The 24,553-nt window shown below is 55.5% G+C and overlaps 2 protein-coding genes and 1 long non-coding RNA gene across 4 annotated transcripts; 2 read left to right on the top strand and 1 right to left on the bottom strand.

The window, feature by feature from the left end:
- The first annotated feature begins 2,394 nt into the window (after positions 1 to 2,394).
- On the top strand, positions 2,395 to 6,036 carry HPCAL4 (hippocalcin like 4). The gene is made up of 4 exons (XM_079325549.1): positions 2,395 to 2,509; positions 4,101 to 4,270; positions 4,387 to 4,602; positions 4,845 to 6,036. The coding sequence occupies exons 2-4, from the start codon at positions 4,109 to 4,111 to the stop codon at positions 5,040 to 5,042; spliced, it is 576 nt and encodes a 191-aa protein (XP_079181675.1). The 5' UTR covers positions 2,395 to 2,509; positions 4,101 to 4,108; the 3' UTR covers positions 5,043 to 6,036.
- Positions 6,037 to 7,727: 1,691 nt separating this feature from the next.
- NT5C1A (5'-nucleotidase, cytosolic IA) lies at positions 7,728 to 17,276 on the top strand. Its single transcript, XM_079325548.1, is given in 7 exon segments — positions 7,728 to 7,760; positions 7,762 to 7,926; positions 13,509 to 13,676; positions 14,736 to 14,865; positions 15,057 to 15,179; positions 15,621 to 15,805; positions 16,894 to 17,276. Coding segments are annotated over 7 exon segments (1,158 nt in total). The 5' UTR covers positions 7,728 to 7,742; the 3' UTR covers positions 17,263 to 17,276.
- Positions 17,277 to 17,322: 46 nt separating this feature from the next.
- LOC306811635 lies at positions 17,323 to 17,946 on the bottom strand. Of its 2 annotated transcripts, XR_013776706.1 has the most exons (4): positions 17,867 to 17,946; positions 17,713 to 17,766; positions 17,423 to 17,575; positions 17,323 to 17,380 (listed from the first exon to the last, which is right to left on the bottom strand). It is a non-coding gene; the product is annotated as an uncharacterized lncRNA (long non-coding RNA). The 2 variants fall into 2 exon arrangements; XR_013776707.1 differs by having other exon boundaries at positions 17,332 to 17,575.
- Positions 17,947 to 24,553: the final 6,607 nt, after the last annotated feature.

The following is a 24,553-nucleotide window of genomic DNA, read 5'->3' as shown; positions in this document are numbered from 1 at the left end:
AATATTCCTTTGCTCCTGCCCCAGCCCGTGGGTGGCACCGCTTCCCCTGGTTCCCTCTCCGGGGAGGGGGACGAGCACTGACCCCACCTGGTGCCACCACAGAGGGGACAAACCAGAGCCACGCACCGGGACCCCAGTTTTGGACAGGCAGCACCTCTCTGTGCCTCACCAGCTCCCCCAGGACGGGGGCAGAAGGGGTTAGGATGGCATGAACCAAAGAACCCCAACATTTCGCTGTTTCTGCTTTTTTACCCTGACTCCCCCCTTTTCCCAGGTCAGCGCTGGGCATGACAGTGGGGACATAAAGAGGGACACCCATTTTTAGGGTCACCCCAGGTCCAGCTGGCCCGGTGGCACCCAGAACTGTCCCTCAGGGGCGTGGCGAGGGTGACAGCAGCTCCTCACTCCTTTACAGGGATTTTTGTGCTTGTGGGGGGTCACAGGGGTTCTGGCCGAGCCACCCCGGGCGCTGGCAGTGTCGCAGCCGGGTCACCCGGCAGTGCAGTGCGACGAGAGCTGTCGGGATTCTGCGATAAGCAGCCGTGGCTCCTGCTCCCCACAGCCCCCCGCGGTTTGTGGGGGGCTGATCCGGCTGCAGCTGCCCGAGGCAGAGGGGGCTGCGGGGTCGCCCCCCTCGGGCGCAGCCCCCCGGGCCGTGCTGCTGCCGCCCGTAGCCGCTGGGGGAAGCTGCAGCCCTTTGCATCCCTCGGAGCCGCTGGAGAGGGAGGATTTTAGGAGTCAGCAGCGCCCTGGAGCTCCGCGCCCCGGGGGTGGGTGTTGGGGGATGCTGCTCAGGGAGTGGGGAGGCAAAAGCTGTCGCGGAGCCAGAGATGCCTGCACGGTGGTGTCCCCCCCTCAGACACCTTGTTGTCCCCTCTGCAAACCCCAAATCCCGCTGGAACCTGCGCTCAAGCGGGTTTTGGGGTGCCCCAGTCCGGGTGCTGGGCTCAGCTGGGTGCCCTGCCAGTGTGGTCAGCCCGCCGTGACCCCAGGGCATCACCTTAGCACCACGACTTGGGGTGTCAGAGCCCCAAAAAGGACATCCCAGGACCCACAGTCATCCTGACCCCCATCCCAAGGGCATTCCCATCTCCTGGCCCACCCCGCCGCCCCCCGCCCCTTCGGGACCCCCTTCCCGTGAGCTGAGCCGGGCTGGCCTCAGCCCTGGCAGCCTGTGCTGCATCAATTAAACCCTCATTAATTTTTCAGTCCCCCTGAGCACCCCGGGCACGGGCGGTTCGCAGAGCTGCTAATTGGTGTCTTCTCTACTCCACATCCAAGCACCGCCAGCGGGGCCGGGGGGTTCATCCCATCCCCCCATCCCCCCATCCCCCCCAGCTCTCGGGGACGCTCACGGGGAGGTTTCGGGGTCACACTGAGCCACGTCCCGTGCCCAGCAGAGTGACCCAAAATCCGTGAGGATGCATCACCTCGTTCCGAGTGGGGTCCAGCCCTGGCACGAGGATGCCACGTTCAGCCCTGGGGGGGTCCCAGCCCTCCTGCCCCCAGGGTGGGGGAGGATGAAACCTTTTAACCCCGCTGCCGCAAATATTTGTGTTTTTTGTAACCCAGCCCTGTCTCACCTCCAGCTGGGGCAGTTTCTGCTGCTTCCTGAAGCAAAGGTGGGTGCACCTGAGGGCAGGTGGGTGCCTTGGAGAAGGGCTGAGCACCCCACGGCACCCCACAGCGCCGCTGGGGATGGGATGGGATGGGATGGGATGGGATGGGATGGGATGGGATGGGATGGGATGGGATAGGGAGCATCCCTGGCTGGCCAGAGACTTCATCCAGGCTCAGCAGCCACCAGATGCACGGGGGCAGCTGCGGACGAGCCCAGGTGGCACCGGGATCACAGCAGGATGCCAAGGTCACCGGGAAAAGCGCTCGGCGATCTCCATGGAAACATTCCACGTTTGGTTCTGGAGATCAAAGTGGTTTTTTGTCCCTCTCTCCTCTGTGCTTCAGCTGTGCCTCTACCAAGAGATGAGACACTGATGTGTCCCAGTGTCCCCAGTGCAGGCAGTGAGGGGCCAGCATTCCTGGGATCCCACTGCCAGCATTCCCCTGCATCCCAGTCCCAGCATCTCTGGGATCCCACTGCCAGCATCCCCTGTATCCCAGTCCCAGCATCTCTGGGATCCCACTGCCAGCATCCCCTGTATCCCAGTCTCAGCATCCCTGTCCCAGCATCATTGGGATCCCACCTCCATTATCCCCCTGCATCCCGGTCCCAGTATCCCGGTCCCATTTCCCCTCCCACCATCCCAATACCCCCCAGTATCCCACCTCGACCCCCACCCCGCGGCCCCTCCCGCTTGATTGACAGCTCTCCCAGCCAATGCACGAGCGTGGCTGCGAGGGGGGGCGGGGGGCCCGCGGCTACAAGAGGGGCGGGAGCGGCGGGGGCTGAGCCGGCGGCTGGACCGCGGCCCCTCCGGTACCGGTACCGGCAGCGGCTCCGCGCCCGCCCGGCCCCCCGAGCCGCCTCCCGCCCGGTGTCGCAGCGCAGGTAAGGGCTGTGGGAGCTGTGGGGGCTGCAGCCGCCCCCCCGGGCCAGACCCGGCTCCCCGGTGCGGAGCCGCCGTCGGGGCAGGTGCGGGAGCTGCTCCCGGAGCCGCTTCCAGCGGGTGTCGGTGCCGGGGCGGTGGCAGCATCCCCGCGCCCCCCGCCCATCCCCGAGCCTCATCCCTGCTCCCTGGGTGCCGATGCTGGGTGCTGCTGGAGCCCGGGGTGCTCTGTGCTGCCTGGGGGGACGCTCCTGGTGATTCCCCTCTGTCCGGTTTTGGGATCAGCAGCTGCTGATCAATCGGTGCTTTGGGGTGAGCGTGTGGTGGCCCCTCCTGGGTGCTGTTCCCTGCCCTGGCATGGCTGGGTGCTGCTTGGAAAAGGGAATCGAGGGCTGTGGACCACGGGATGCTGCTCTGGAATCCCCCCCAGCCACCTTGGGCTGTGGTGAGGGGCTGCATCCTCCTGCCAGGGCGGCTGTGGGAGGATTTGGATGATGGCAGATCTGCCCATGACGAGTGCCTGGCATGGTTTGTTATCAGTGCCAGGATTAGAACCAGCCCGTGGTGCTGGGGGGGTCACAGAGCCCAGCTGGGCTCTCTGGGGCAGCTCTGGCTCTGTGTGTGCCCGGACATTCCCTCAGCTCCGGGCTGTGGGTTTGGTGCTGCCGTGGCAGACGGTGACAGATGCTGGTGGGATGATGGGGCAGGAAGGATCCTCTGCCTGTGGGATTTGCCAGGAACAGGGCTGGGAGCACCAGAAACCCCCCACCCCCGGGTCCCCCTGCGCTCCCCAAACCCACACTGACACCACAGGACATCAGATCCCTGCGAGGAGCCCTTGGTTGGGCTCCAGGTGAACTTCTCCTCAACTTGACGGAGAGAGAAGCTCCAGGAGCTCGGGGAGAACCATCTGCAGCTCTGGCTGAGCAGAGCTGTGAGCCAGGGCTGCGTGGGAGCGGGCACGGCGCGTCTCGGAGCAGCTCTGCTCCCTGCCCACACACAGGGCCCTGCCGGGGCTCCCTGCTGCTGCCACCCCTGGAGACCCCAGCCCCACCAGCAGCAGCTTTGGCCACCCCTGTGGCTGGAGGCTGATGGTGCCAGTGAGGGTTTTATGTGCTCTAATGGCAGATTCTTTGTTGTCCCATCCTTAGAGAAGGTCTGGGGAAATGTGCTCCTGCACATGGTGCTGTGGCTGGAACTAAATGGCCTCTGAATTCACAGAATCACTGGGTTGGAAGAGACCTTCAAGATCATCAAGTTCAACCATGCCCTAACACCTCAACCACACCATGGCACCAAGTGCCACATCCAGACTTTTTTTAAGCACATCCAGGGATGGTGACTCCACCACCTCCCTGGGCAGACCATTCCAGTACTTCATCACTCTGAGGTCCTTTCCAGCCCAAACCATTCTAGGATTCTATGATCATGCTCCAGCAAAGGCAATGGGAAGAGTTTTCTGAATTTTCAGCTGCTTTTTGAGTGTTTTCCTGCAGCCCAAAATGAACCCAGAGGGGGATGTGGGATCAGCCAGGGTGGAGGAGGGTTGAGAGGACCATCACTGTCCAGCCTGGTGTGGATTTTCCTTCCCAGGGGCAGCCATGGGCAAGCACAGCAGCAAGCTGGCCCCGGAGATGCTGGATGACCTGGTGAGGAGCACAGAGTTCAGCGAGCAGGAGCTGAAGCAGTGGTACAAGGGTTTCCTCAAGGACTGCCCTACTGGAATCCTCAACCTGGAGGAGTTCCAGCAGCTCTACATCAAGGTGAGCTCCAGCTGGGGTGGGTCTGAGAGCTGCCTGGAGGGCTGGAACACCTCAGCTGCAGCCTCCATGCTGAGTCCCTCCTCCTCATTTCAACTCCTCTTCTCTCCTCCCTGCAGTTTTTCCCCTATGGAGACGCCTCCAAGTTTGCCCAGCACGCTTTCCGCACTTTTGATAAGAATGGGGACGGCACCATCGACTTCAGGGAGTTCATCTGTGCCCTGTCTGTCACCTCCAGAGGCACCTTTGAGCAGAAACTCAACTGGGCCTTCGAGATGTACGACCTGGATGGGGATGGGAAGATCACACGCCTGGAGATGCTGGAGATCATTGAGGTACTGGTGCTTCCAACCAGCAGGGGTTGTTTGCTTTTTCCAGGCTTTTGGTGGATATTGAGTCCCTTTCAGCACTAAATAATGAGTTTTCCTATTCACAGCCTTGTCTGGAAGCTGCTTGGTGTGGATCTGATAGAAATGAGTCCCCACAGAGCAGCAACCCTGTCCCTGTCCCCTGCCTTGTGCTGGGATCTTGTGTCCTTCCAACATTCCCTCTTATCCCCACTCTCATCCCTCTCCAGGCCATTTACAAGATGGTGGGGACTGTGATCATGATGAGGATGAACCAGGATGGGTTGACACCCCAGCAGAGAGTGGACAAGATCTTCACAAAGATGGACAAGGACAAGGATGACCAGATCTCCCTGGAGGAGTTCAAGGAGGCTGCCAAGAGTGACCCCTCCATCGTCCTGCTGCTGCAGTGTGACATGCAAAAATAGAGCCTGGGGCTCAGGGCTGGACTGGCTGCAGCCAAACTCTGCCCCCTGTGATGGTCTCAATCCCCATTTTTTCCCTTTTTTAAGCCCAGGCATGAGCCACATTCCATCCCTCCTGCTGTCCCTGCATCCTGGGCAGCCCCATGCTCCACACCCTCCCAGGGCAGAGCCTGCTCTGGGTGTTGTCACCCTGTCCCACCCTGCAGCTGAGCAGGGACAGCTGTTCCCACATCCCTGTGCCTTTCTCCCTGCTTTCCCCACTGCTCCACCTGGCCCATTCCCTGATCCTAACTTAAAGCAACTCTGTCCCTTTCCTGCTGGTTTTCCCCTCAGTTCATGGCTTGTGATGTCTCCAGGGAGGCTGAGGAGTCCCAAGTCCTTTTCCTGGTTCCTCCTTCACTGGCAATTCCCTGGAAAACTGCCTGGAGAGGCCAGGGCAGGGTCTTGCACCAGCTTTAGCTCTTCCACCTCTTTTTCCTGCTGGGAACAGCCAGGGTTGGCCAGGACACTTGAGAGGAGAACAGAATTGTCCAAAGCCAACCCTGGATGTGGTCCCACCTTCCATCCCACCAGCTGGGTGACATCCACAGCTGCCCTGGGTGCTCTGTGGCATTTCTGACCCTCCTGGATATTGAGGTGACACCTTCAGCCCCAAACTGGGTGTGGGGTCAGGAGGGTGGGTGTGGAAGGCAGGTCCTGGTGCTGCTCCTGCTGTGGGGACAGCTGGGTGCTGGGTGGGGGCTGTGGGGAGGTGTGGATGGGTCCTGAACCTGCTGAGCCTCCTGGCAAAGCTCTGAGACCACAAGAAACAATTTTGTCTCCTTCCTCCCCCTCCCAGGCTGCTGCACCCACCCCTCCTGTCCCAGGCTGGTGTTTAGTCTGACCAGGCTGGTGTTTAGTCTGCACGTTGTGATGTTGGTGGTTGTGGTGTCTGTTAGGAGATGGTGAAGTCCTTACTTATTTTTTTAATGGAAAAATAAACTGTGCCCTGTGTGTGGTTGGTTCATTGGATGGTTTATTTGGGGGACAGCTGACTGGGGACAGTGAGGTGACAACACTACACTTCTGAGAATGTTTTAGGGGGTCTCACCTGAACCTGTGACACCCCAAGGGGTGAAAAAACCCTTGGGGACAGCAGAGTGGGGCTCAGGCTGGGGAGCCTTGGGTGGAAGTGAAACCCAGGCAGCTCTGGGGAAGAGCTGTTGGGGTGGAGGGGCCCAGACCCCAAATCTCCCTGGAAATTGATTTATTTTGTCAACCAGGAGCTGGCCCCTGGCTGTGCCCTTCTCTCAGGGCTGGTGGATTTTTCCTGGGCTCCATCTGTCAGCAGCTGGGACCTGTTCTCAGTGCATCTTTGTCCTTTTCTCCACCCCCATTTTCCCTGCACAGATTCTCCTCTGGCCGTTCTTCTCCCTCAGCAGCCTGCACAGACAGTGACTGTTGCTAAGGAGCTCTCACCAAATTTTAATCCTTCTCTGTGATCAATCCAGCAGGGCTGGCTCTCAGCTCACCCCATCCCACCTGGATCCTGCAATTCCCCAGCCTCTGGTGTGTCCTGCAGCACTGGGGCACGGGGATGGGAGGCTGCCAAAACCACGGCAGGGTTTTTATTTTTAGGATGGGAGAGCTCTGCTCCTTGGCTTTGGGCACTGTGCTTTCCAGGAGTGAGTGTGTGAGTTTGCAGCTCAGCAGTGCCTGGGGAAGAGGGAACAGGGCAAGATTGTCCCACCCTGTGGGAGCTGGGGATGTGCCAGGGCTGCTGCCTGAAAGGGCAGCAACTCAAAAAGCTCAAGAGAAAACTCCAAGAATAGCCTGGTGACCCCGGGGCCCTCCTGGGGGCCACCCCAAAGGTGTTTCCCAGCACGGAGCTGCAGAAGCCCTGGGGAAAGGGAGGCTGTGAGGCTGAAATGATGCTGAATCCCCAAAGGGTTTGGGATTCCTGGAGCCAGCCCTGCTCAGCAGCTCGCAGCTCCCCCTGGCTCTCTCTCCTGGCTGCAGCTCAGTGGAACTGGGGTTGGTCTCATGGACAGGACATGGGGGTCCCTGTTTGTAGGGAGGGTTTTTTCTTTAGCTGGAGCACAGGGATTTGGGTAAAACCCTGTTCTGTAGCCTCCCCCCGGGAGCTGCTCTGTTCCAGGTGAGATCCTCCATCCTTTGTCCTTTCCTGGCTCCTGGGTTTTGGTCTCTAGGATGCACCCCCTGCTCTCCAAAGGCTTCTGGGGGTCTGCTGCTCGTGGTGGAATTTTTAGCCTGAGCTGAACGTGCAGCTCTGTGGCTGCTCCCACCAGCACGCGTGGGAGTGGAGAGCCTTAATTAACACCCACACTGATTCCATTAACCAGTGAATGGCACAGGTCACCCTGGCACGGAGCAGGGTGCCACCACCCCGGCTGCTCCATCCTCTCCAGCTCCCAGCACTGTGTCCCTCCTGTGCTCTCAAACCCAGAGTTTGGGCAGAGTCCGGCGGCTTGGGACGAGCAGGAGGAGCCGGTGTCCCTCAGGAGTGCCCCTGCTGATGTCACCTTTGTCCCCAGCCCCTTCCCCTCGCTCCGGGGGGTTCGCTGCCCCCTCCCCTGGAGCCGGGGCTCGCTCCTCCATCCCCGCCGCTCCCCGCTATCGCCGTGGGGAGCGCAGCGGCGAAGAGGAGCGCTCGGTCCCGAAGAGGTTAATCCGTGTCCCGGTGGACTGAAAGCCCGGAGCTTCATGGGATGCCTTATAAAGCGCGTTCCGCCGGGCCGGGCCGGGCTCCGGGAGCTCCCGGGACTGGCGGAGCCGCCGGAGCCGCCGCGCTATGGAACCGCCGGGACCCGCCGGGGCGCCGGGGCGGCCCTGGGATGAAGCCAAGGCTTTCTACGATAACCTCGCCCCCAAGAAGAAGCCCAAATCGGTGAGAGCCCCCGAGGTGCCGCGCAGCGCTCCCCGCTCCGCCCGCCCCATCCCTGCCGGTGCCCCGGGGCTCTCCAGGTGTCCCTCCCATCTCCGGCAGGTGCCTCGTTCTCTGGATTCCTCCGTGGAACCTCCCCCCGAGTGTCTGTGGGTCTCCTCCAGGCTCTCTGGGGTCCTGCCCCATTTCCTCCACGCGTTTTGGAGTCCCCCGTGGTGTTTTTTGACCCCCTGCCTCCATCCAGCTCCTCGGCGATGCGCTGGCTCTCTGCAGGCGCTGCCATTCTTTCATGGCATCCCGTGCTTGCCTGGGGTCTCTCTGGGTTCCCGCAGCTCCCTGGGGTCTCTCTGGGTTCCCGCAGCTCCCCGGGGTGCGCTGTCCTTGCAGGGTGTCCCGGTGTCCCATGAGATCCCTGTGCCAGGGCGAGTGACCGTGCCAGGGACAGGAGGGGATGGCACTGTCACAGCCGGGGGACAGCCCAGAGCCCGCGGGGTGTCACAGGGGTGTCGCTGCCCCTGCCAGGCTCCGGGAGATTAGAGGGACAGCCTGTGTTATCTAACGAGGGCTGAGCCTGCCGGGTTTAAACGCGGGAGCGCCTGGAAGAGCAGCCCGTGTATCCCGGAATAGAACGGGACAGCGGGGCTGGCAGGCGGGCAGGGCTGGGGGCGAGCTGGCCCTGCAGCCTCCGAGCCCCCCCAGCCACCCTCGCGGCCGTGGGACCCCCAAAAGCTGGGGTGTGGCAGAGGTGGGGGACCCGGCTGGCAGAGCTCTGTGTGACCCCTCCAGCTCCAAGCCCCCACTCTGGGCAGCCCTTGGGTTTTCCCTCGGGTCACCCGAGTGCCACCCCCGGGGCTGGACCCGCTGCCAGCTCTCGCTGCTGCTGCCTGTGCCCTTCCCAGAGGAGAGGGACAGCCTGGCTGGGTGGCAGGATGCAGCCACTTGTCTTTCGTGCCGTGCTTTGCTCATGGATGTCAGCCCGGACTCCTCCTCTTCCTCTCCTTGCTGGGCAGCCACCCATCCCTGCTGTACGGCTGGGGAAACTGAGGCACGGGGATCCAGGCACGGGGCTGGGCTGTGACAGCACTTTTTGGGGGGCTGGGGGTGATGCCAGGGGCTGTGCCCCCCATCCTGGGGCAGGCTCAGCTGCTCCCACCCAGCCAGGCGTGATGGATGCCTGCAGGGAGCTTTCCCACAGTATAAATAATGTTCTTGGAAAACTCCAAACCATCCTGGCACCCTGAACTTTAATCTGATCCCGAGCAGGGGGCTCGTGGTGCCCAGGACTCCTGCAGGAAATGGGGTTTGGTGTTGTCAGTCTGTGCAGTGTCTGTCTGTCCTGGCCAAGCAGGAGAGAGCTGTGTGAGGTGACAGGAGAAAATGTGATTTTTTGGGAAGCCATTCCTGGCTGGGGAATGGGTTAATGGGGCATTCCTGCCTTGCAGTGGTCACAGCTCTTCTTCGAGGCTGCTCCTGCCAGGGAGGTCAGCAATGGGACTTGTCACCCTCCAGCAATGCTGGAAATGTCCCCCAGCCTCTCTGGAGGAGTCAGTGGAGCTGGTTTTCTGCTGCCTCCCTTCCTCTGGTTCCCACCCATCTCACCCTGATTTTTGGGATGCTGTAGCTGGAGTGGGGACAATGCTTAACCCTGCAGCAATCCCTTCCTCTTCCCCTTTCCATGACAAAAATCCACTTCTGAATATTGAATTAATCACAAGAATTTGGTCTCTGCAGCATGCAGGGCAGTGCCTGAGGCTGCAGGATTTTAGGATGGAGTTGGGTCCAGCCCCAGACAGCTCAGAGGGATCAAGGGGTGCAGAATGGGGCTGTGGGGTGGCACTGTGGGCACGTGTGGCTCTGCTGGTTGGGAGTTCATGGTCCCACTGCACATCCCAGGAGCTTGTGGCATTTCCAAATCTGCCCCTAATCCTTGGGGGGTGCTTAGGATTTACAGCTGATTAGAGCAGCAATTGAAAAGCTGCCAGCTGTTGGATCCACAGGGAGAAAATTTGGCTGTTTCAGGTGTGACATACACCTTTACCCCAAAACTGGGGGGTTTGGGGTCTGGGATGGGAACTGGAGCTGCTGGAAAGGTGTTTTTACACTTTCTGAGGTGAGATTTGGACCTTGTGGAACTCCTGGAGCTGTGCCAATGGCTGATGTTCCTTTTCAGAGGGCTGGGCTGTCCCTCCTGTTTGGCTGACCCTAGGGACAAACCCAGGATTGGGATGGGACCTTCCCCCACCCTGGATATTCCTCTTAAACCCATCATTAATCTCTTGCTGGGGGTTGAGGATGGGGCTGGATCTGACCTTCCCATGGGAAGGGAGAGGAGCTCAGAATCCCCAGGCAGCAAATTCAGCTGGATTTGGCTGAGCAGAGCCTGGATTTGTGTTGGGTGAGCTTTCCCTGACCTTGGATGCTGCTCTGGGGGGAAAACAGAGTTTGTGATTCAGCCCAAACCCTCCAGGGCTGGAGGCTGTGGTGGGATGGAGACTGTGGGACCAAATCCATCCCAGCCAGGACTGGGAGTGGGACCCTCCCATGCACACATTTCCAGTTACAAAAGACGAGCGTTTGCCTTGAAACATCACAATTTCTGGGGAAAAGCAGGGCTGGGTGGGTTGCTTGCAGCACTCAGACAGAGGATTTGAGGTGCTGTGGTTCCTGAGGCTTTTTAAAGCTCATTTTTGAATGACCATCTGCAGCACTAATGGGGGCAGAGAGGCATCCAAACAACCTTGGGGAGGGAACGTTTCCAAATGAAACCTCCACTTCAAAGAAATGCCAAAATGCAGATCCCTCCTTGCAGTGCAGCATCACCTCGTTTTCCAAATGTCAGCATTTCCCAGAGAACAGCAGGGCCAGTCCAGCCCAGCCAGAGCTGGGAGCTGCTTTAGTGCTCCCAAAAGTGCAAATCTTCCCTGGCAGGACCTGGCAGGTCCCATTCCCAGAGGCTCCCTGCCCGCAGGCACCAGCAGAGTCAGGCCTGGAGCTGAGGGTTATTTTTATTGCTGTGTTTATTGCCTCTTAAATGAACCTCCCCGAGGGCTGCTGCCTTCCCGAGGTGGGGAGGGAGCTTGAGCAGCAAGGTGTGGAAGGAGGAGAGGGAGATGGAAATTCCCTCTGGGCACCAGGCTTGGCTTGTGGCCCCAAACATCCTTCCCAGCCCCACTGCTGTTACATCTGGGCTGCTGAGCTGTTTTTATTTTCTCTCCTGGGAATCTGCCTGCAGGGCTGAGCCTGGTCTAGGATCAGGGAGAAAACACCTGGGAGATTTCAGGAGCAGCTAATGGCCGGATGTCCCAAGAGCTTTCAGAGTTATTAATATTTTCAGCTAATAAATGACCCATGACACCAGAGTTATTAATTAATAAGCTGAAGTGCCAAGGCTTGGCCTGTGACCAGTTAGCAGCTGGGACTCTTTGGCACCTGGAGTGGTGCTGGTGTCGTGGGGGTTGTTCCCTTGTTTTCCTAAAAGAGCCACTTCCAAAAGGGATCTGATTCCCTTGAAAATTCTCCCTTGAAAATTCTCTTCCCCTGAGAATTTTCCCCTGAAAAGAGCCACCTCCAAAGGGAATGTGATTCCCTGTGGGAAAGGGATCCCTGTGGCTGCAGTGATCTTCTCAGCCCGACCTAATCTGGGTCTTGTCCTAATCTCCCGTGTTTAATCTCTTTGCCGGGGATTTGGGGGATTTTGGGGACGGATGCAGCCTTTGGAGAGGTTCCCTGTGGCTGGGAATGGCGTGGTGACTCCCACTGACTCATTCCTGGGTGGGGAAGGCGACTGAGCAGCCCCAGGGCCAGCCCAGCCCTGCAGGGAGTGAATCCCAGTGTGGATGGGGCACCTCAGCCTTGCTCCTGGAAAGTTCAGCCCTGGGCAGGGTGGGAGCTTGAACTTTGGAGCACCTGGGTGTTCTGAGCAGCTGGAGGAGGCACCCTCCACCCTGGGTAAATGGCATTGCCAGGGGATTACTCATGGTTAAATGGCACAGAGGAGCAGAGGGTGAGGCTGGCTGGCAGCCAGGATTTCTCAGAGAGCTTCCCAAGCCCTGTCCTGCTCACTCTGTAGGGGACAGGACTCCCTGTGCCACAGTCCCTCTGTAGGATTTGCTGTGCTGGCAGCCAGGATTTCTCACTGGCCGTTGGTAATTAAGTTATTTTTGTGCTTGGAAGTGAGTGATGGGGATTAACACCCTCCCTGCCCTGCAAGGGGAGAGGGGGAGGATGGGTGGGGGTCAAGACGAGCCTGACTTTCCCTCTGTCCCCTCTGTCCCCTCTGTCCCTGCCACGTCCCTCTGGAGGTGCCTCCTTGGCTTCAGCTGGAGGAGATTTTGGATTTGGGGTTTGGATTTGGGGTTTGGATGCAGCCCTCAAACATTCACAATAATGACTCATAAATCCTTGCTTGCACCACCTGTTTGTCATGTTCCCACCCACAATAACTGTATCGAGCATTCAGAGGAGCTGAGCTGGCACGGGCTGTTCCTCACATCTGGATGGCACCACGGGATGCACATCTGGCTCAGCCCCAGAGCGTGGCTCTTTCCTGCCTGGGGGGTGGGGAAAGCCACACAAATCCCTCCTGCAGGGGCTTCTCCTGGGGTCTGGGAGCCGTGGGAGGGCTTGGCAGTGGGATTTGAGGTGTCCCAGATTTGGGAATTAGGAATAACAGTTGTTTACTAGGAAAATTAAATAGAAATACAGTATTACAAAGAACAATCCCAAACCCTGCCAGAGTCAGAATCCAAGCTGACACAGTCAGTCAGTCAGGGTGGTGGCACAGTCCCATTCCATGGTGCTGCATCCTCCTGCAGGGGCAGATGTGGTTCAGCTGGAGCAGTGCTCCTGGAGAAGGTGCAGTTTCCTCTGAAGCTCCAGGGATGGTGTGGAAAGGTCTGGCTTTCCTCTGGAATCCAGTGGAAAGAAAGTAACTGCTGTCCAAAATCTCAGTTTTTATCTAGGTAGGAAATGTTTGGCTCCTCCCCCTGGGTGGAGCATCTCCCAATGGGATGATGGAATTTTATCAGTCATGCACTGGGACTCAATGGCCATGAACAGGAGATATCTCCTGGAGGGAGGATGGGCTGTGGAAAGATAAAGATGATTGCCCAGCTGGTTTGAAGATGGCCCATTAGCAGATAATGTGTGCCAGGAGATAAAGATCACTGCCACACCCAGTTTTAAACAATGGCCCATTAACAGGAGATCATTCCCACAGGGCTAAGAGTCACTGCCACACCCAGTTTTAAACAATGGCCCATTAACAGGAGATAATTCCCACAGGGATAAGAGTCACTGCCACACCCAGTTTTAAACAATGGCCCATTAACAGGAGATATCTCCTGGAGGGAGGATGGGCTGTGTAAAGATAAAGATGATTGCCCCAGCTGGTTTAAAGATGGCCCATTAGCAGAGGATATCTCCATGGAGATCAGGGTCACTGCCCCACCTGGTTTAACAGATGGTGACAGAATCCACGTTTCTGGCCACATTCTGTATTGCAACCCAACACCAGCTGTCACCCACCTTTCACCCCAGCCTGGGAGCAGGGTCCTGCCTCCCCTAATCTGTGCCTGTGCCCCCAGCCCAAACCCGAGAACGCCATCACCATCGCCGTGTCCTCGCGCGCGCTGTTCCGCATGGAGGAGGAGCAGAAGATCTACACGGAGCAGGGAGTGGAAGCCTATGTGAAATACCAGCTGGACCACGAGAACGAGCCCTTCCTCCCCGGGGCTGCCTTCCCCTTTGTCAAGGTGAGCAGCCACAGCGCCACAGGCCCCAAAAATTTTGGGGTCAGGATGGATGTGAGCAGCGGGGCAGGAGGGATGGAGTCACGGAACAGAGGGCAGATAAACATCCCAGCAATGTGCTGCTTCCAGGGCTGGATTTTCCAGAATTGAACAAATCATCTCCTTGGATCACATTTTAAATTTCCTTTTAGGGAATTGTCTTTTTTTTTATTATTATTTTTATTATCATTACAATTTATTTATTCTTGTAAATTGGCTGAGTTTAGCCTTGACAACCGAGTCAGCCAATTTCTAATTCTGACATGTTGAAATGAGGCATTTCAAGCTTGAAAAAATATTTTCTAGCTCCTGTACCAGTTAGTGCAGTTTTGGGCGCTGGAAACCATTTCCAATGAATAAATTAATCAGCTCTGTGGGGCAAGACTTGTTTCTGATTGCTTGGAAAACACTTACCTGTAACTTGGAACTAATTTATCCTCATTTTATAACTCCAAACCTTTTGTGTTTGACAACAGAAGAGTAGCTAGGTGGATTTTTCCCTCTTCCAGAATGAATCTATTTTTTCTCACCTGGTATCAGCTTGGCTCAGGGTGTAATTGAGGTGGGGATTTTGATGACCAGAAGTGTTTTATTGATGGGAAGGGAATCAGGACTATAACTGGGGCTGGCCAAATTTGTGGATTTTGGTGACCAGGAGTGTTTTGTTGATGGGAAGGGGGTCAGGGCACACCTGGAGCTGCCCAGATTTGGGGATTTTGATGACCAAGAGTGTTTTGTTGATGGGAAGGAGGTCAGGACCACACCTGGGGCTGGCCAAATTTGTGGATTTTGGTGACCAGGAGTGTTTTGTTGATGGGAAGGGAATCAGGGTCACACCTGGAGCTGCCCAAATTTGTGGTTTTAGTGACCACAAGTATTTTGCTGGGTGGGAGAGGAGTTGGGACCATACCTGGGGCTGCCCGAATTTGTGGATTTGATGAGCAGGAGTGTTCTGCTGGGTGGGAACAGGGTCAGGGCCATGCCTGGAGGGCCTGGCTGACCCCCAGCCCCTGTGCCCTGCAGGCTCTGGAGGCAGTGAATGCCCAGCTCCGGGAGCTCTACCCCGACAGCGAGGAGCTCTTTGACATTGTCCTCATGACCAACAACCACGCCCAGGTCGGGGTTCGCTTGATCAACAGCATCAACCACTACGGTGAGCTGGGGACAAAGCTGGATTTCACCAAGAAAAGCAGATGTTTTCTCCCTTTTTTCTCACCTCTCCCAGATTTTCTGGGTGTTGAGCTGGTTGGGCAGCAGAACCAAAATGAACCCCGGTGCTTCCAGCACCCAGGGTGGGTTTGGGGGGACAGCCAGGCTCACCCCAGGGGTCCCTCTTGCCCTCAGATCTGTTCATCGAGAGGTTCTGCATGACGGGAGGGAACAGCCCCATCTGTTACCTCAAGGCTTATCACACCAACCTCTACCTGTCCTCCGACGCAGAGAAAGTGAGTGGGGCCATTGAAGAGGGTGAGTCTGGGCTCCAGCTCAGGGGGGGCAGCGGGGGGGAGCCCTCAGGGGGTTGATGCCATGAAGGAAAACTCCAACATCCCATTCACTCAAGGTTTGCTTCACCCCACATCCCTGATGCTCCAAAGAGCCTCCAGTTTCCATAGAAATGAGCATTTCCTGCAGCTCCACAGCTCTCCCGAGGCAAGGGCGGTGTTTTTCCTCCTTAATCCTCCTATGCAAAGGCTGATTTGTTATCTGGGGGTTTGTTTTTGCCCTGGAAGCTCTCGGGGTGGTTTGTTATCTGGGGGTTTATTTTTTGCCCTGGAATCTCTCGGGGCCAGGCTGCAGGTTCTCCCAGCCACATTTCCCTCCCAGCCATGTCGTGTTTTGCTCTGCTCCTCCTGGCTGAGCCACCAGGACGGGTTCTTGGGTGACTCCCAGCTCTTGCCTCACCCTCAGGGATTGCTGCAGCCACCATCTTCAGCCCCAGCAGGGACCTGGAGGTGTCAGAGAAGCAGCTGCGGGTGGCGTTCGACGGGGACGCCGTGCTCTTCTCGGACGAGTCGGAGCAGATTGTCAAAGCCCACGGCCTGGACAAGTTCTTTGAGCATGAAAAAGCTCATGAGAACAAGCCCCTGGCACAGGTAGAGCTGGGCTGGAGGCAGAAGAAGGCTCTGGGAGGGAGGCAGCACTCATGGGATGCTCCAAGAGTTGGGTGTGAGGTGGAGTCAGGCAGCAGCTGCTGGTCCAGGGATGCTTTGGGGTAATTTTTGGGGCTCAGGGATAGGTCTGGGGTCATTTTTGGAGCCCAGGGATGGGTTTGGGGTAATTTTTGGAGCCCAGGGATGAGTTTGGGGTCATTTTTGGGGCACACAAGGTGGAAGGGTGGTGACAGGATTGCCTGGAAAGGCTGACCTGAAACAGAGACTAGACAGAGCAAAAGGCAAATAGGAATAAAAATAAAATAGGAATTTATTGAGAGGGTAAAATATGTATTTCTTGAAAGGAATAAAATAGGTATTTATTGAAAGGATAAAATAGGTATTTATTAAAAGAATAAAATAGGGATTTGTTGAAAGGATAAAATAGGGATTTATTAAAAGGAATAAAATAGGGATTTGTTGAAAGGATCCACCTTGGGCAGTGTCAGAGCCTGACTGGGGCTGCACCCAAATCAAATCCAAGGTGGATCCTGGTCATGAGTTTTACACTTTTATAAATTTTGTTTCATCTACATATTGAAGTCAATTATCCAACCACAACCTCAGGCTATGGAATATCAACCCTCTTTGCCATTGTTTCTGCTTTTTGGGTACCAGTTATCCTTGATTCTCTGGCAGAAAGGAATTATTCTATCCAAATGTGAAGAGAACTTACTAACATGAAGTTTCCATTACGAAACAGCAGAGATTGTAAAAAAAATGAAACATAGAGGGGTGACACAAGGGTGACAGTGTAGCTATTTTTAGGGTTGGGTATTTTCCAACCCCAGGGTCTGCAGCCCCGAGTCCAGGTACCTCTGAACCCTGGATGCAGAGCCCTGAGCTACTCACTAGCAAAGAACAAAGGCTTGAGACAGCTCAGCAAAAGTTCTGAGGATAATTTTATTGTCCTCAAAGGGATGTGAAGAGAACTTACTAACACGAAGTTTCGCTTACCAAACAGCAGAGATTAAAAACATCAAACACAGAGGGGTGACACAAGGGTGACAGGTTTCTCCTTGCTCCACCAGGGCCCCCTGAAAGGTTTCCTGGAAGCTCTGGGGAAGCTGCAGAAGAAATTCTACCGCAAGGGGCTGAGGCTGGAGTGCCCCATCCGCACGTACCTGGTGACGGCGCGGAGCGCGGCCAGCTCGGGGGCCCGTGCCCTGAAGACCCTGCGCAGCTGGGGGCTGGAGACAGACGAGGCTCTGTTCCTGGCAGGGGCTCCCAAGGGCCCTCTGCTCAGGAAAATCAGGCCCCACATCTTCTTTGACGACCAGATGTTCCATGTGGAGGGGGCGCAGCAGCTGGGCACGGTGGCGGCTCATGTGCCCTATGGGGTGGCACAAAAACACAAAGGGTCGGGGAGGGAGGAGCAGCAGAGCCCCAGCAGCAAATAGTGGGGATGGGGGATCCCCAGGACTCTGATCCTACAGGGAATGCTTGTTCTGGGAACTGGGGATTCCCCCTGATCCTACAGGAAATCCTCGTTCTGGGAATGGGGGATTCCCCCTGATCCTACAGGGAATGCTTGTTCTGGGGATGGGGGAAACCCAGGACTCTGATCCTACAGGGAATGCTTGTTCTGGGGATGGGGGATTCCCAATTCCTCCTGATCTTACAGGGAGTCCTTGTTCTGGGAATGGGGGATCCCCAGCTCCCTCTGATCCTACAGGGAATCCTTGTTATGGGGATGGGGGATTCCCCCTGATCCTACAGGGAATGCTTGTTCTGGGGATGGGGGACTCCCCCTGATCCTACAGAGAATCCTTGTTCTGGAAATGGGGGATCCCCAGTCCTCTGATTCTACAGGGAATGCTTGTTCTGGGAATGGGGGATTCTCCCAGCACCCCTGATCCTACAGGGAATGCTTGTTCTGGGAATGGGGGATTCTCCCAGCACCCCTGATCCTACAGGGAATGCTTGTTCTGGGGATGGGGGATCCCCAGCTCCTTCTGGTCCTACAGGGAATGCTTGTTCTAGGAATGGGGGGTCTCCCATCACCCCTGATCCTACAGGGAATCTTTGTTCTGGGAATGGAAGCTCATCATCCCTCACTCTGGGGCAGGGGGAGAGGAGGAAAAGCAAATATTGGGGCTGGGGGATCCCTAGTCCTCTAATCCTACAGGGAATGCTTGTTCTGGGAATGAGGAATTCCCCCAGTCCCCCAAATCCTATAGAAAATCCTTGTTCTGGGAATGGGGGATTCCCCCAGACCCCCTGATCCTACAGGGAATCCTTGTTCTGGGGATGGGGGATTCCCCCAGACCTCAAATCCTATAGAAAATCCTTGTTCTGGGAATGGGGGATTCCCCCTGATCCTACAGGGAATCCTTGTTCTGGGATTGGGCTCCACTCAGGGGCAGGAACAGAGGAGGAAAAGCCTCCTTGGTGCCTCTGTTCATGGTGTTGTGTGTTGTCCCTGCTCCTCCTGGGGCTGGAGGTGTTTTCCCAGTTCCTGCACTCTGCACTTGCTCCAGGTAAAACCCCTGCAGGATGGGTCTGCCTTGTGTGGAATCTTTGTGCCAGGCAGGTTTAACCTATTTATTTAAACCCCCAAGCAAATGTTGAGGCTGAATTGTTGAACTGGAAAGTTGAGAGCACCCAAAAAAACTTTCAAGCAGCTTTGAAATAATATTTTTTCTTTTTAACTGGAATTAATTTAATTTTCTGCTGCTCCCCAACCAGGAAATAGTCAGTGTCTGTCCTTTCACCTAGATCTTGCCAGCTTAAATTTGGAAAAACAGAAACAAATATTTAACATATTTAAAAAGAAAAAAAAAAAATCCTGTTTCCTGCTTGGAGCTTTGGGCTGGTGTATTGTTGGCCCAGGTTTTTATATTTGGGTATCACACTTGCATGATTTAGCACTTAAAATTAATAATCTCAGTGAGCATCCAAAGCCCAGCTTGTCCAGGGGCTGCAGGGCTTGAATAAAGTTAAAAGCAGGCCCTGATATATTAGGGACATCATTTGAAGTCCATTTAGGTAAATCTGCAGAGCATTTCAGCCTGGGGATTTCAATTAAAGGATTTTATTTTTTTTTCTCCCTTTCTAGACTGAGCCCATATGAGTTGATAATCTTTTCCTCCTCAGCTTCTTAAAACCTCTGGTGTTTCCTAAAATAGACACCTCTGTTAGGGATGCTGTGAGAGAACCAAATCTCTGATTAAAAAACAGGATGGGAAATCAATGGGAGAGAAACTGGTGTGAAAATCACACTGACATTTCTGCTCAAAGCCCTGTCCCAAAGGAGACACTGGGGAGGAAAATTTAAAGATTATTTCTTCCTTGTGGGTTTTTCTTTTCCTCTATTTTTTTTTTTTTTATCCCCACAAAATCCCACAGAGCAGGAAGGATGCTCAATATTATCACACACTTTTTTTACAAATTCCACGGGCTTAAATTTTCCATTTTGTGTGTCTGGCTCTTTCCAGGGAAGTCTCAGCTCAAGCAGTGAGGCTGGAGCTGGAATTATCACCCTGTTGAGGAATATGTAAATAACCAAGCTGGGGATGCCTTCAGTGGCTTTCTCATTTTCTCATTGCACTAAATCCTGCTCTAGCAGTGAAAAGCAAATTGCACTTTTCCCCCCACCCAAAAAAAAAAAAAAAAAATCTTTGGCAGACTGTTAAGTGTCACATCTGGGTGACAAACAGGAGGAAGATCTAAAATCCAAACAAACAAATGAAAAATCTTGGGAGAAATGAGTTTCTGAGTGTCACTAGAAAAGTCTTGGTTTTTTTTAATTTGAACTCAAGATTTTGGGGTCTGAACTGGATTTTTCTGGCAGCTGGGAGGGGGAGCACAGGCAGTAAACATTTCCAAGGTGTTTCCTGAAGATGGAGCCAAGCCTGGGGAGAGGATGCTGCAGGAGGGATGGGATTGTCAGGGTGCCAGTGGGGACACAGGGATGGATCCCTGGGGTGATCCAGAGCTGCTGCTGCTGCTGGCAGCAGGAGATGGAAGCCCAGGCAAGCAGTGAAGTGTGATTTTGGGGCAGAACCTTGGGTTTTAGCAGATTCCAGGCTCTGAGGTGCACAGGGACAGGGTTTGGGTGACCCTGCCTGCCAGGGCAGCTTAGGGGAGATGTGGGGCTCAGGAAATGGGTCCAGGTGAGCCAGACCTCCCCAAATCCATTCCCACCATGGCTCCCTCTGTTTTTATTTATTTTTCTCCTCCATCACTACAACTGGAAGACAAGGACTTGCTGCTCGTGTCCCTGGTGTCCCCTGGGGCTGGGGACTGTCCCTGGGTCATCCCTTGGGATGGGCACTTCTCCTGCAGGGTTGTGCCTCTCCTGCTGTCCTGGATGACAATTGGACTTTTCCTGCTGTGTGTTGTTGCTGTGGATTTCAATCATTGTCCTCTGGTGGTGTTTTGGTTTGTTTTTTTTTTTTTTTTTTGCCATGTTAATGGGATTCCTCGGGGTGTTTCTTCCCATAATAAACAGAGTTGGTCCCAGCCCAGCTCCCTCTGTGCTCACATTGAGTATTTGGTGCAGGATCTGAGCTCCCTGCTTGGGACCTCCCAGGTTTGATGGTGATGGGGGTGACAAGAAGGAAAAAAGGGGTTTTGGGGTTTAAGGGAATGTAGAAAATGTGATTAAAGCACCTACTTTGGGACTGCATGCCTGTGGGAGGGGTGGGATGTGACACAACCACCTCCCTCTGCTTGGTGAGAGGCTTTTGTGGGGCACCTGGGCTCGTGATGGAGCCCTGGGTAAAAATACAACTTTGGCAGGAGACTTTTGTCAACTTGATCTTCTCCCAGCCAACAGGTGGGAGGCAGCAAAAGCTCAGCAGAGGAGATTTGTGGCTGCTGAAGCACCGGCCCCACCCGAGCAGAGCCACTGCAGCTCCTCCCTGCCAAGGAGGGGAGCAGATGGGCTGAGGGGAAGCAGCAAATGCTCCATCCATCACCAAATATAGCCAAGGAATGTCCGTAGGCCCCAGGGCAGCACCCCTGTCTGGGTGTTCATTTAAGGGATGGATGGCCCTCTGCAGAGATTTCCTGGTTTGCTGGAATGACATTCCCCCCAGCCCATCCCTGCTCCTGGTGTGTTCTTCCAACAGATGTCTGGAGGGGGGAAAAAAAAAATTATAAAAAATTTAAAAATCAAATTCCAGCATAGATTCCAGCCTGTGATGCACCAGGGAAAGTCCAGGTGTGTCCTGGAGGTGGGGATGTCCATGGCAAAAGCAAAAGCTGCAAACAACCAACCCCAAACTCTTGACACTGAGACAGGGAGGGACAGGGGGAGATTTGTGCAGGTGGATTTGGGATGGTTGGCTTGGCTTTGCTGCAAGCCTGAGGTTTTGATTCTGCTGCCTGTTTTCCAAGCTCTTCCCTTCATCAGGCACGGCAGGGCTTTGAAATGAAGCCTGTGGAGGAGGAGGAGGCAGAGCTGCTGGGAATTTTGCTGCCACTCAGCAATTGTCAGCACAGATGTTCCCGAGGTAATCACAGCCCTGAATAGCAGGAGCTGCTGCTCGTGATGAATCCAGGATTTAACCCCAGGAGCTTGTGGGGTGTCTTGAGGGACTGGGACACCCCTGGTGAGCATGGACTGTGCTCTCCTGGTCCTCTGTGTGCGCCAGGGAAGTTGTGACACTTCCCTGCCTCAGTTTCCCCATCACCATGAGAGAATCACAGAATCCCAGACTGGTTTGGGTTAGAAGGGAACTTAAAACTCATCCAATGTCATGGGCAGAGACACCTCCCATTATCCCAACCTTGTCCAAGCTGGTCTTGGACACTTCCAGGGATGGTGAATCCCAAACTGATGAATGAGCCAGAGGGAATGGAGGGATTCCAGCTCCTTGGGGAGGGGAAGGAGAAATCCAAGAGCACTCTGAAGTGCAGTGAAACCCCTGCAAACCCTGATGTGTGGGTGCCACACAAATCCAGGTCTGTCCCGTGGCCCAGGTGGGAACTGCTCTGCAGCACGCTGAGTTTTACACCCTCCCTGCAGGGCAGAGCTCCAACAACCCGGAGCAGGAACCTGCAGCCATCCCAGGGGGATCAAATGTCAGGGCAGGGGAGCTGGTGACAGGGTGACAGAAACACCCAGAGCTGAAGGGCAGATAAGGAGACCCGGCGGGAGCAGAACAAGCAAAGGGCACTCGCTATCAGCACCGTGCTGGGATTGGAGCAGCCCGACCACCTCGTCCCCTCCACACTGCTATTTTTAGCTGTGGCTGTTGACACTTCTGTCACCAGAGCCTAAAATGGTCCCTCCTGAGAGCACCCAGGGCCACCCCGTGCCAGTGGGGCCACCAACGAAGCTGTGACTCAACGGGGTGTGTGTGAAGCCTGGCAGAGCAGCCAGAGCCTCCCGTGCCAAGAGGCAGCTCCTCGGGTGATGCTCCAAAAAATTCGGGTTTAGGGCCTGGTCCCTGTTGTGGTCTGAAGGGCAGGTGTCTGCCAATAAAGGCAGGAGCTTCTCTTTGAAATGGAGAATGCAAACCCCCTCCCCCCAAACTATTATAATTTTGAAATTAAGGGGCTCTCAGGCAAAGATATGGGAATTAGGAATAACAATTCTTTACTAGGGAAATTAAAATAGAAATGCAGTATTACAAAGAACAATCCCTAAACCCCACCAGAGTCAGAATCCAAGCTGACACCCGTCAGTCAGTCAGGGTGGTGGCACAGTCCCATTCCATGGTGCTGCATCCTCCTGCAGGGGCAGATGTGGTTCAGCTGGAGCAGTGCTCCTGGAGAAGGTGCAGTTTCCTCTGAAGGTCCAGGGATGGTGTGGAAAGATCTGGCTTTCCTCTGGAATCTAGTGGAAAGAAAGTAATTTGCTGTTCCAAATCTCCTAATTAGGAAATGTTTGTCTCCTCCCCCTGGGTGGAGCATCTCCCAGTGGGATGGTGGAATTTTATCAGTCATGCACTGGGACTCAATGGCCATGAACAGGAGATATCTGCTGGAGGGAGGATGGGCTGTGGGAAGATAAAGATGATTGCCCAGCTGGTTTAAAGATGGCCCATTAGCAGATAATGTGTGCCAGGAGATCAAGATCACTGCCACACCCAGTTTTAAACAATGGCCCATTAACAGGAGATAATTCCCACAGGGATAAGAATCACTGCCACACCCAGTTTTAAACAATGGCCCATTAACAGGAGATATCTCCTGGAGGGAGGATGGGCTGTGGGAAGATAAAGATGATTGCCCCAGCTGGTTTAAAGGTGGCCCATTAGCAGAGGATATCTCCATGGGGATAAAGGTCACTGCCCCACCTGGTTTAACAGATGGTGACAGAATTTGCATTTCTAGCCACATCCTGTGTGCCCCTCACCAGGAGGAGTCAGTGGGGTACCTGCAGCACCTTCCACCTCACCAGAGCTGGGAATTGCCCAGCCCTGAGTGGGAATCGTTGCTGTCCCTTGGTGCTGGTTCCCAAGGGATGGCTCTGTGGGAATTTCCACCCATGCTGGTGTCAAGAACCCTTTGGATACCGAGCTGGAGCAACAGGTGAGAGGGCAGAGATCTTGGAACCACAGAGCAAACCCACCCTGTTCCTTGCCTGGAGATCCCCTTTTATAAAAACCTGCCTTGTTTTCCCAGTTCTGCCCAGAGCAGCCAGTGATGGAGGCAGAGATCTCCCTGTCCTGGCGTCTCCCATTCCTGCAGCCACAGCTCCGTTACCAGGGCTGCACTTCAAAGCTTTGCTGGCAGCCCCGTGCCAGATGGGGCTGTGCCAAAATCCCCCCTGGGGGGAGAGCAGGGCACAGGATGGGGGTCTCAGGATCTTCTGGGGCTACAAGAGAGCTGGAGAGGGACTTAGGACAAGGGCATGGAGTGATAGCATGAGGGAGAATGGGTTTAAACTGAAGAAAGGCAGATTTAAATTGGATATTGGGAAGAAATCCTTCCCTCTGAGGGTGGTGAGGCTCTGGCACCAGTTACCCAGAGAAGCTGCAAATGCCAGGGAGGATAAATGAGGCAAAATCTGCTCTGTTTGCACTATGAGGGAAGCTTGGACTCCCCAGCCTGTGCTGACTTTAGGTGGGAGTTGGAGCACGAGTGGACACTGCTGTCCATGCTGGAATTCACGCCCATCCTGATGACCCCAGGGAATGGGGGAACATTTCCTTGGGGACAGGGACAGCTGTGGTGCTGAGCAGGTGCCACGAGAGGGCGTGGGGGGCTGAGCACTGCCACCAGAGGTGACCTGCTGGCCGATGTCCCCCTCCCTGGTGTCCTTCAAGGTTCCATGTGCCCCAAGTGGCAGTGCCACCTTCCACGCTGCCACCTGGTGCTCCTTCCCTTAAGGGGTGTATTTGGGGAGTGTGAACGGGCATCTCAGCCTCAGCACAGCCCCAGGGGCCACCTGAGCCCCCAGACTGTCCCCAAATCCTCTGCAGGAAGGGGAAGGGGCAGATGCACCAAGCTGGGGAGACAGAGATTTTTCCTCAGTGCCAATTCTGGCAGGGGACAGACACCCTCAAGTGCCATCTCAGGCACTTTGTCACCCCGGGTGACCCGTCTGGGGGGCTGTGGGGCCATGGGGTGGGGTGGGGTGCTGGGGGTTGTCCTGCTGGCTGCACAAACAGGCCCTGCTTCCTCGCTGGCCTCCTCCAGGTGCGGCTGGGAATCATTAGGAGCTCTCTGAGTGTGGGAACTGGAAGAGAAAGCTGGAGAGAGGCCTTCTTTCATCTCCCCACTCCCTCCTCCCCC

The sequence above is a fragment of the Erithacus rubecula genome (genome assembly GCF_903797595.1).
Source record: "Erithacus rubecula genome assembly, chromosome: 23".
Classification (NCBI taxonomy): Eukaryota; Metazoa; Chordata; class Aves; order Passeriformes; family Muscicapidae; genus Erithacus; species Erithacus rubecula.
The sequence above is the reverse complement of the archived record's forward strand: the minus strand, read 5'-3'. Positions and strand labels throughout refer to the sequence as shown.